At 34.1% G+C, this 11,775-nt stretch overlaps 1 protein-coding gene across 1 annotated transcript; it reads left to right on the top strand.

The window, feature by feature from the left end:
• Nucleotides 1-3,620: 3,620 nt before the first annotated feature.
• On the top strand, nt 3,621-11,374 carry LOC120079561 (ABC transporter B family member 4-like). Its single transcript, XM_039033791.2, has 13 exons — nt 3,621-3,776; nt 5,995-6,351; nt 6,451-6,505; nt 6,598-6,773; nt 6,866-7,087; nt 7,326-7,564; nt 7,656-8,181; nt 8,266-8,539; nt 8,778-9,661; nt 9,737-10,003; nt 10,099-10,362; nt 10,454-10,747; nt 10,847-11,374. The coding sequence occupies exons 2-13, from the start codon at nt 6,022-6,024 to the stop codon at nt 11,207-11,209; spliced, it is 3,894 nt and encodes a 1,297-aa protein (XP_038889719.2). The 5' UTR covers nt 3,621-3,776; nt 5,995-6,021; the 3' UTR covers nt 11,210-11,374.
• Nucleotides 11,375-11,775: the final 401 nt, after the last annotated feature.

Below are 11,775 nucleotides of genomic sequence, written 5' to 3'. Positions count from 1 at the left end.
TAGAGTGTTACTATACAATAGTTCATTCACTTGGTTGTAGCTAAACGATCGCAGGGCATTGTCTATACAATAGGCTGCCTTCTTCTACATGATTGAGTATTCGTCTATACGATAGACACTTCTCATCTCCCACTTGCTCAATCGTCTACATGATTGTTGTTTCTCCAGTCTCTGCATCTAACTAAGTCCATACAGAGCCCACACTTCTAGATTGTCACACCGAGAATACCAAGGTAACCATTGTGGTGGTGTCCTCACTTAATTCGACTGAGTTCGAGGTTTTGGAGGTCATTCGTTGTGTGTTCACAGTGTTCGTGTGGTGGTTGTTGTTGATCGTGCTGTGTTGCGGTCGTTGTGTTCAAGCATTCGTGTATTGTTGTCTTGGAGACTGAACGAGCGTTCGTGATAGAGGGAGTTTGGAGAATGAGTCTTCAAAGGTATGTATTTGTTGTCCATTGATTATCTAAAGCATGTTGTAATTTCGTATTGTGTATGACCTATTAGTTTCCGTTTCTTGTACTATAATTGTGTATGTTCAATATCATATAGAATTTGGAACGATCATTTTGCTGCTCATGGAAATCCTCATGTCTGATTTTCTTCAGTGCCTTCATGAGAAACTTCCAAAATTTTCCAAGCTTCCTTAGCTGAAATGCACGTATTAATAAGTCAAAAAATATTCTTATCAACCCCATTGAAAATTGCGTTTAGAGTGCGAGAATATCTTATGGAAGCCACATCCTCTACTTTAGACCACTACTTCTTTGGTTTGTAAGAAACTTTTCCATCCTCATCAGTGATTATTGGATGAGTCCACCTGTTTACAACAGCTTTCCAGGTCTTACTGTCAATTGATTTTAGAAAAGCAGTCATTTTGGCTTTCTAGTATGAGTAATTTGTCCCATCAAGGACTGAAGGTCTAGTAGTAGATCCACATTCTCTGATTGGTTCCATTGCAGACAATTAACGGAAATATAACAACTAAACCCACTCTGATACCAATTGAAAAACATATAAACAATCAATTGAATATATGATGATGGACACAATGATGCTAACAAAAGTATTAACACAAAAGAAACAAGCAGAGAAGAAAAGTAACACACAATATGTTAACCTAATTCAGTATAACTTTACCTACATCTGAGGGACACAGTGCCCAAGTTAAAAAGAAGCTCGGTATTATTGAGAAGGTTTACAAGAGAAACTACTTAACTGATAGAACAACTATCATGTAATACACTAAACCTTAGATAGACAATTTGTTTAGACTCCCCTTAAACTTGACGTCACCTATCTCAAAATATTTTCTCAGCTCAGACTCTATTGATCTTGTACGTTTAGGCTCCCCCTAAACTCAACGCTTCTCTTCAAGGATTTACCCACGCACGATAAAGAATCTACAAACCTTTTCGTTTCTTCGCTTTCAGCAATGGCCGCACAAAAATGAAAATGAACCTTCAGTTTCGGAAAACCTAGTTAAGAACATTCTCATATTTCCTTTTATAACAATATCAACAAGGAAGTTACAGACAAGGAAACCAGTAAGACCGAAACATTCCAAACCAGACAGTCTGTCACGAAATCAACTGAAAAAGATCCAATGTTTCAATCAAAGAAAAATTACATGCCAAATAAAAACAATAACAATAATCTTGAAATAACTCTCAAGCCCTAATTCATAAACCAAAATATTGTTTGCCTTCTCTATTCTCTACCCCTCTATTTATAACCAACTACTTAGCTAATTACTAATATACCCTTAATCCTTTAATAATCCCTAATACCTGATCCTATTAGTTTAATATGCATCATATGTACTCCAGAGTTCAATGATTTATATGAATTTTCAATGATAATGCTTAATTACTTTATACCTAGCCATATTCAAGAGTCCATGTACACGAGTGTACGTTTAACATAAATGCTAATAAAAGCAAAGATTAACTTTACTTCAAAAATGGTTGAAAAATCTCATCACAGGCAATAGAATAGCTCCAATCAAATTCAAGAATAAACAAGGTTTGGGAAACTAAAATCACCATGCAATTAACTGCTTAGGTTTTCTTACTAAAGAAATCTTATTAATATGAACTTTTTACCATTGATCTAAATAAAAGTTTAACAAAAATACCCATATATATCTTAAAAATCAATTTGCAAGCACATAAATCACATATGTGACTACAATAAAGTATTCTACCTTTTTTGAACTTTAATTTTAAATACATAAAAAATATATAGGACCTTTAGCATTCTTGGTGTTCCAATGAATTGACTCTAATCTTCAATTCAATCTCTAAAAAATCTCAAAATGGTAAAAATTCGTATTGATAACGTATTGTAAAACAAATGAAACAAGAACAAAGTGAGGAAAGAGAAAGTAGAGAGTGAATGTATTCTCTATTCCATTGTATTTCTCAAATGTCGCAATGACTATTATTTATTAAGTTTATAAGATATGAAAAATGAAAATATATGGAGAAGATAATGAAGAAGATAAATATAAAAAAGATATTTGGAGACATGTAATCTATGGACATCTATATCTAATTTAAATATTTATAACATCAATCACTTATTATCTTTGAACTCTTTTTAAGACTGTTTTAATTCTATTATGCAATATTCATTTACTTTTAACAACCCAAATAATTCATGACTAAAGTTTTTATATTAAAATTCATGAAACAAATAAAGTCGTAGATGATTCATTTTTTTAGTTTTCTTCTTGCGTCACATGTGTTTTTTACATATAAAAGTTCCAAGTTTTCAAACGTGGTGAAAAAATTAATAAAAAAAAAAAGTCAAAGTTTAGAGAGAAAAAGACAATGCCGCAAAATTAATCCAAAAAAAAAATCCCGAAAAGTGCTTCTATCTCAATTACCTTAGTCCCAAAGATAAAATAAATGGACGATCAAAATCTGTATCAAATGGGCCAATGCATTTCGATACCATATTAGATAAACAAGAAATTTCATTTTAAAATTAATTGAAGAAAAAAATAATTTATATATCCTATAAAGAGTGTGAGAGATTCATATGAAGATGTGAAAAAAGAAAGGAAAAAAAAAAAAAGAAAAGTCGACAACTATTTAGTAACCATTTGGTTTTTAGTTTTTGGAAATTAAATTTTTAGGAACCCCTCCCACCTCTAAATTTTTAACTTTGTTATCTACCTTTGACCGATGTTTTAAAAAATGAAGCCAAAATTTTACAACTAAGGATCTATTTAGTAACCATTTGGTTTTTTGTTTTTAATTTCTAAAAGCTAAAAACCATAGTTTTTAAAAACTTGTTTTTAGAATTTAAATTTGGCTAAAAAATCAACTCTTTTACTTAAGAAAGATGCAAATCATTGTATACAAAATTATTTTTGCTTTTGACATTTAGTTAAGAATTCAACTCTTTTACTTAAAAAAAATTACAAATTACAAAGACTTACTTTCAAAAACCAAGACAACCTGAAATTTGTTGTAAGACATTTCAAAGGTTGGCTTTACTTTGGATTTAGTGGATTTGGATCCCATCTGAGGATTTCTTTATATTAAAAGTTTTGACAATTGGAAATGAATTTTCATTTTACTTTAAAGGAAGTGAAAGAAGAAGAAAAATCCTTTGAGCTTGGGCATCAAGGAATGAGGAAGTGAAACACTTTATGAAAGCTCAGCTCAAAAGCTTTCTAGAGGAAGGGCCAAAAGAGCTCTTTCTTTTCAGCACTTGTCTCCCCCAGAAAACAAAGTTGGTGGCTTTTCAAATTTCATATTGTTTTTCAGGTACTCTTTGGCCTTTGCTTTGATCTAATGCAAGCTTAAGCATACCCCCTTGCCCTTTTTGGGGCTTTTTTTTGTGGTTGTGTTGGTTTTTTCATCCTTTCCCTATTATTTCTTTTATGGTGATATCTTTATTAGGTATCCTTCTCTATCATGTGGGATTGGGCATTTCTTCTTAATGATGTTTTTTTTATCCTTTCTTATCTTCTAGGCTTTCATCTCATCTTCTTGTAATTTTCTTCATCTTTTCTTCCATTTTATGTGTTTTTATCAAGTCTAATCATGATCTTTACTATTTCTCTTTTGATTTTTCAGCTTTTGCTTGCATATAATAGAGAAAATATAAAAGTAATTCCTCTGTTTTGTTCTTGCATGATTTTAGTACGGTCAAGTTTTAGGTAGGGTGATCAATATGAGTATCGAATATCGCCTTCGAGATCATATTTCTAGTGCAATTTAATACTAAGATACTACCACTTCCTTTTATCTCATGAACATAAATGAAAGATTGAATTTAAACTAAGTAAAACTAATACTAAGATAGGCGGAGATGAAACATCTCGACTTCATCAATTTGATTCATGCTTAATTAATCTTACGATTCAATTTAGTTCTGTATACAATTATAAAAGTGTGTTTGAAATACTTTTTCAAGTGTTTAGTTTAAAATATAAGTTATTTTGGAAGAAATTGGAGTATTTGGCGATCACTCAAGATAGCTTTTTGAGTGTGTTTTAATTCGTTTTTATCAAAAATGTTTAAATAAAAATGAGTTCTTTGAAAAAAAAATATATTTTTTCAAATCAATCCAAACGAACCAAGTCAAGAAATTTCATTAATTGACACTCTTGAGCTTTATTAAATTTCCTTGCCTAATTAATAAACCAACAACTTTGTCTAGTTTATAATAAAAAGCAAGATATTAACAAAACTTTTTTTAACTTCTAAGAAAACTCTTCAATTCCAGGCAAAATTTTAGAATTAGTCATGCATTAATGTTCTAATCTAAATTTTGGTTTTCTTAACTAAAAATTAAATCAAGAAATCAATCAACCTTTGGCCAAAAGAGTAAAGGCATTAAGTACAAGATCACGTGAATAATTGTTGCACTATAAAAATTACTTTAAATTAATCAAACATAAAAGTTTAGGTCTGTAACAGAAAGAACTGAGACAAAAATGAAGTTGAAATCAGTTTATCGTTGTCGCCTCTTTCTGTTTTGTTTGTTGTAATCACAAGAGCTTATTCCATTGAAAAATGATAGTTTCCTTAAGTATCGTATACACGATCGTTTAGTTCCTCTTGCATCATTTACATGATCGTCTAGCTCTACTTTGCATCGTCTATACGATTGTCTAGTTTCTCAGCTATCGTCTATACGATCGTTTAGCTCCACACAACTATCGTCTACACGATCGTCTAGTGCTTCTTAAAATCGTCTACACAATTGAACTATCATCTAGTTCCTTAGAGCTTCGTCTACACGGTTGAGCTGCATACAGGTAAACGATTGAAGAGTTTTTAAAGCTTAAAGAATATAGTCTTCCGTGAGTCTTGAAGTGAAGTTGATTGTTTATGTTGAGTAGTTTGGGCCTGCAAACAAGAGAATCACAGTTATCTGGGGTAACAAGATCTCGTTTGATAACAATTTCATTTTTGGTTTTGGCTTTTGAAAATTAAGTCAATTTTCTGCTCATTTCTTATAATGATTTGCATCTTTCTTAAGTACAATTGTTGAATTCTCCGAATTTCAAAAACAAAAACAACTTTTTAAAAGCTACCTTTTTTAGTTTTGAAAATTTGACTTGATTTTTTAAACTATTGGTAAAAAGTAGATAAGAAAAAAAGAAATTTGGAGGTGGAAGTAACATCTATAGGCTTCATTTTTAAAATAAAAAATAAAAAACTAAATGGTTAACAAACCGGGTGTATATATATATGGAAGCATCTAAATATATCTCAAAACTAGCAATAACTTAGACCAGAGGATAGCTCTAACTATGTGCACTATCATTTGGGCAAATACTCTGTTTTATTTATTTTGTTTCCTGTCTTTGTTCCTTTTTTCTTTTAGGAAATTAGGTGTTTTGTGCACAATATAAGAGGTTTTCTTACCATCTTATTAGCTTTTTAAACTATTTTCTGCTACTTGTTAACCAAACTTGTTCTAGAATCCACATTGATTGTTTTAATATTCACTATTTTGTGTGATATTTTCCAGTGGGCAGAACTAGAAGTCAGGACACCAATGGAGATAGAAAATGGTGTAGATGGAAACTCAAATAATACAGATCAACCAAGCTCATCAACAGGTAATGAAACTGAGAAAAGCTCCAACAAGAATGGAAACCAACAAGATATGAACAACAGAAATGGAGATGGGAAAACGAATTCGGTTCCATTCTACAAGCTATTCTCATTTGCAGATTCGACCGACGTTCTTCTGATAATCGCTGGCTCTATCGGTGCCATAGGGAATGGACTCAGTCTACCCATTATGACTATTTTGTTTGGAGAATTGATTGATTCATTTGGTGTTAATCAGAGCAGCTCAAACATAGTTAAAGTAGTCTCCAAGGTGAGACTATGTTATGTGATGTTATTTGAAGAATCCCTTTTTGTATTACTACAAGAAAAGCTTCATTTCATTAACTTTGTTATCTTCACAATTGTACAGGTCAGTCTTAAATTTGTGTACTTAGCAATTGGATGTGGTGTAGCAGCTTTTATCCGTAAGGCATTTTTCGATACCGAGTTTTATCGAATTCTTATTGCATAAACGATTCTGATTGTCAACTTTCTTTTTTTTTTCTGCACATATCAGAGGTGGCTAGTTGGATGGTTACAGGGGAGAGGCAAGCTTCAAGAATAAGGGGTTTGTATCTCAAAACTATTTTGAGACAAGATGTTTCGTTCTTTGACTTGGAAACGAACACCGGAGAGGTGGTCGAGAGGATGTCGGGAGACACCGTTCTTATACAGGATGCAATGGGGGAGAAGGTATCAACATTTAGTATAGAAATTAAGCTTCAAAGTTCATTACATGTGTATTTGTGAATGATGTTTAAGAAATCTATATCTTCTTCATTCAGGTTGGAAAATTTATACAACTTGTATCAACATTCTTTGGAGGTTTTATAATAGCTTTCATCAAAGGGTGGCTTTTAACACTCGTCATGTTATCCTCCTTTCCTCTACTTGTGATTTTCGGGGGTATTACATCGATCATTATTACGAAAATGACGTCTCGTGGTCAAAGTGCTTATGCAAAAGCAGCCGACGTTGTTGAGCAAACAATCAGCTCAATTAGAACTGTATGTTATATATTGTCCAGACATCATAGTTTTCTTTCTTTGGACTATTTCCTCTACTATGACATAAACCATATTGACAAAGCAAAAAATGTGAATAGTAAAGAAACGACATAGAGATTTACAAGGTTTACTAACAGTGTGTCAACAACGTCCATGAGAGCATGTCACACTAGATAACTTATTCAAAGCATTCCAAACCTTTATGAACTTTGACTTTTGATACTTTACTTCTTTGTAGGTTGCCTCATTTACTGGAGAAAAACAAGCTGTGACAAATTATAAAAAATTTCTTGTAAACGCTTACCGATCGGGTGTCCATGAAGGTTTGGCTGTGGGAATCGGTTTTGGAACTATGTCTGCAATACTTCTCTTCAGCGATTCATTAGCTATATGGTACGGTGCAAAGTTGATATTGGATAAAGGATACACTGGAGGCGAAGTTCTTAACGTGCTCGTTGCGGTGTTAACTGGTTCTATGTGAGCTTTATTTACATTTCTTTCACTGAACTTACAAAGTTTATCAACTGAATTCACTCTAATATTTATGTATGCTAAATGTTTTTATCAGGTCTCTAGGCCAAGCATCTCCATGCCTAAGTGCATTTGCTGCTGGTCGAGCTGCAGCCTTTAAAATGTTTGAGACCATCAAGAGGAAGCCTCTCATTGATGCTTATGACACAAAAGGAAAGATACTAGACGACATTACAGGCGATATAGAATTGAGGGATGTCCATTTTAGCTATCCTACTAGACCAAACGAGCACGTTTTCAATGGATTTTCTCTCAAAATTCCGAACGGGACAACTGCAGCTTTGGTTGGACAGAGTGGAAGTGGAAAATCAACTGTGATAAGTCTAATTGAGAGATTCTATGATCCAAGTATGGGTGAAGTTCTTATTGATGGCATTAACCTTAAAGAGTTTCAACTAAAATGGATTAGAAGCAAAATTGGTCTTGTCAGCCAAGAACCTGTGCTGTTTGCATCTAGCATAAAGGATAATATCGCTTACGGAAAAGATGGTGCAACCATGGAAGAGATAAAAGCAGCAGCTGAACTTGCCAATGCTTCAAAATTTGTCGACAAACTACCTCAGGTATCAACATTCGCTACGAGTTTAATGCATAAACAGCAGCTTTTCGAATGTTCTTCTAATATTTGGATCCTTGATTGCATTCAGGGACTTGACACACTTGTTGGTGCACATGGAACTCAACTTTCTGGTGGTCAAAAGCAGAGAGTTGCCATTGCTAGAGCAATTTTGAAAGATCCACGAATCTTACTTCTAGATGAAGCTACAAGTGCACTTGATGCTGAATCTGAGCATGTCGTGCAAGAAGCCCTGGACCGTATCATGGTTAATCGAACTACAGTAATTGTCGCCCATCGTCTAAGCACCATAAGGAATGCAGATATGATTGCTGTCATTCATAAAGGAAAGATGGTTGAAAAAGGTACTAACAAGTTCTTTCTTTCCTTTTTGTTATATCACTCCCATTTTGGTTTTTTTTATCATGAGTGGATTATGATCTCCTAGTTTGGTCGGTTTCAATTGGTTAAACTAGTTTCTACATCAAGAAGTTTCATGAAATTCTAATTTTGTAAGGTCAAGTTCCAGACAAGAAAAGTAACTAGTGTCTTTTAACATTTTCGATCTCTAGGTCTGATAATTGATATTTTTTTATTCATCAGGTTCTCACACAGAATTACTTAAGGATCCTGAAGGACCTTACTCACAGCTTATTAGGCTGCAAGAAGTCAACCAAGAGTCCCAAGAGGCTGGAATTGATAAAGTTAAACAAGAAAGTACATCGGGATCGTTTAGACGATATAGTAAAGGAGCATCAATGCCACGGTCCATAAGCAGAGGGTCATCTAGAGTAGGAAGCAGTAGCCGCCACTCTTTCTCAGTTTCTTTTGGTTTACCTGCAGGAGTTCCTATCACAGATGTTCCTATCGCAGATGAAAGTGCATCTGTCGACACCACGAAACGATCACCACCAGTCCCACTCCGTCGTCTTGCATACCTCAATAAGCCAGAAATTCCTATACTTGTACTTGGATCTGTGGCTGCGATCATCAATGGTGTCATTCTTCCACTTTTCGGCTTACTATTTGCCAATGCAATTGACACATTTTACAAACCGCCAGATAAACTAAAAAAGGATTCGAAATTTTGGGCATTGATAATGATGTTGCTTGGTGTAGCATCATTGTTGGCAGCTCCAGCAAAAACATACTTCTTTTCAGTGGCTGGTTGCAAGTTAATACAACGGATTAGATTGCTTTGTTTTCAGAATATAGTTAAGATGGAGGTTGGTTGGTTTGATAGAACCGAGAATTCTAGTGGTTCGATAGGTGCCAGGCTCTCGGCAAATGCTGCAACTGTACGTGCACTAGTAGGGGATGCGCTAAGTCAACTTGTCGAGAATCTAGCATCTGTTACAGCTGGTTTAGTCATTGCTTTTGCTTCAAGTTGGCAGTTGGCTTTGATTGTCCTTGCCATGTTTCCACTCCTTGGGCTTAATGGCTTTGTGCAAATGAGGTTTTTGAAAGGATTTAGTGCAGATGCAAAGGTAGAATCTAAAACTAACTAAAATAGGTTGAAGTATTACTATGAGTATTCTTTGACATTGTTTACCGTTTTGCAGTTGATGTACGAACAAGCCAGCCAGGTTGCTACCGATGCTGTGGGGAGTATAAGAACAGTTGCATCATTTTGTGCAGAAGAAAAGGTGATGCTACTTTACAAAAAGAAATGTGAAGGACCAATGAAATCAGGCATAAGACAAGGCTTAATTAGTGGGACAGGATTTGGAATATCATTCTTCTTATTGTTTGCAGTCTATGCTACAACATTTTACGCCGGTGCTCATTTCGTCGAAGATGGCAAAGCAACTTTCTCCGACGTTTTTCGAGTAAGTATCTGTTGAACGGATGGTCATTTCTTGCTTTCATAATCGACACAACCCTTGTTTATTAGCTAGTTATTAATAATAATTGTCATTGGCAGGTTTTTTTTGCTTTGACCATGGCTGCTTTTGCCATTTCTCAATCAAGTTCACTTGCACCTGATTCTACCAATGCAAAAGAAGCCACAACTTCCATATTTTCCATGATTGACCGTAAATCAGAAATTGACCCGAGTGTTGAAACAGGTGAAACATTAGAAAATTTTAAGGGTGAGATTGAGTTTCGACAAGTAAGCTTCAAGTATCCTTCTAGACCAGATGTTCAAATTCTTCGAGACCTCAGCTTGACCATCCGATCCGGGAAGGTATTGGTTTTTTTTCCCTATTACTTTAAATTTTCTTTGAAAAGACTACGTGCAAGTTTTCATTTTGGTTTCCATGTGCTTCTTCTTTTAGACTGTTGCCCTGGTTGGAGAAAGTGGATGTGGAAAATCCACTGTCATCTCTTTATTGCAGAGGTTTTATAATCCTGATTTTGGTAGCATAACACTTGATGAAATTGATATTCACAAGTTTCAACTAAAATGGTTGAGACAACAAATGGGTCTAGTGAGCCAAGAACCGATCCTATTCAACGACACGATCCGAGCTAACATCGCATATGGGAAGGGAGGAGATGCAACTGAGGCCGAAATAATCGTTGCAGCTGAATTGTCCAATGCTCACAAGTTCATCAGTGGTTTGCATCAGGTGAGAGAAATGAATACTATTGTTGATTCATCATCATCATAAAACAAAAAAAGTTCTAGTTGTTGATATTTAACAAACTCATGAATGCAAAATAAGCAGGGATACAACTCAATGGTGGGAGAGAGAGGAGCTCAACTTTCGGGAGGGCAAAAGCAACGAGTAGCAATTGCAAGAGCGATAATTAAGAGCCCGAGGATCTTGTTGTTAGACGAGGCCACGAGTGCACTTGATGCGGAATCTGAAAGAGTGGTTCAAGATGCATTAGATAAAGTGATGGTGAACAGAACAACCATAATGGTTGCTCATAGATTAAGTACTGTGAAAAATGCAGATATAATTGCAGTGGTACAAAATGGAGCCATAGTTGAGAAAGGAAAGCATGATACTTTGATTAATATCAAAGATGGATTTTATGCTTCCTTGGTTCAACTTCACACAAATGCTTCAACTTCATCAGCTTAATCACCATTTTCCTCCATTTATCTTTTTCTTTTATATATACATGTATAATTTTGCATTTTTCTTTTGAAAGAGTTGTAAAAGTGATAGTAATTCTTTGAATACCAAGAACAAACATGCATCAATTTCATAATTCAATAAATCAAATGCTATAATAGTTTCTCCTAAGCACAATTAATTCTCATACAAATTATGAAACCGTTATCTTTATCTTGTCTCAATAATGTGCAAGACTTGAAGCCTACTTTTTAGTTTTAAGGCCTTTTTGTTTCCTGTGTTTTGCCACGAGATTTCAGACGGATATTTTATATCCTAGTTAGTTTCATGAAATTTTAAATTTTGGTCAGATTTTTATAGGAAAATTTTCGCATATAGAAAAAATGTCCAACTATATACAGAAATAGCAAAACAAAACACCGATAGATATTGATAGACTTCTATCAGCATTTATCTGTTGTAGATTTCTATAAATTTCTATCAATGATAGACACTAATTAACTTCTACAGTCTCTATCAAAGAAGATTAAGATTTTGTTATTTTATGTAAATAATTTTTTTTTATTTTTATA

The sequence above is a fragment of the Benincasa hispida genome, chromosome 6 (assembly GCF_027475165.1).
Source record: "Benincasa hispida cultivar pf3 chromosome 6, pf3_genome.v1.1, whole genome shotgun sequence".
In the NCBI taxonomy this organism is placed as follows: Eukaryota; Viridiplantae; Streptophyta; class Magnoliopsida; order Cucurbitales; family Cucurbitaceae; genus Benincasa; species Benincasa hispida.
The sequence above is the reverse complement of the archived record's forward strand: the minus strand, read 5'-3'. Positions and strand labels throughout refer to the sequence as shown.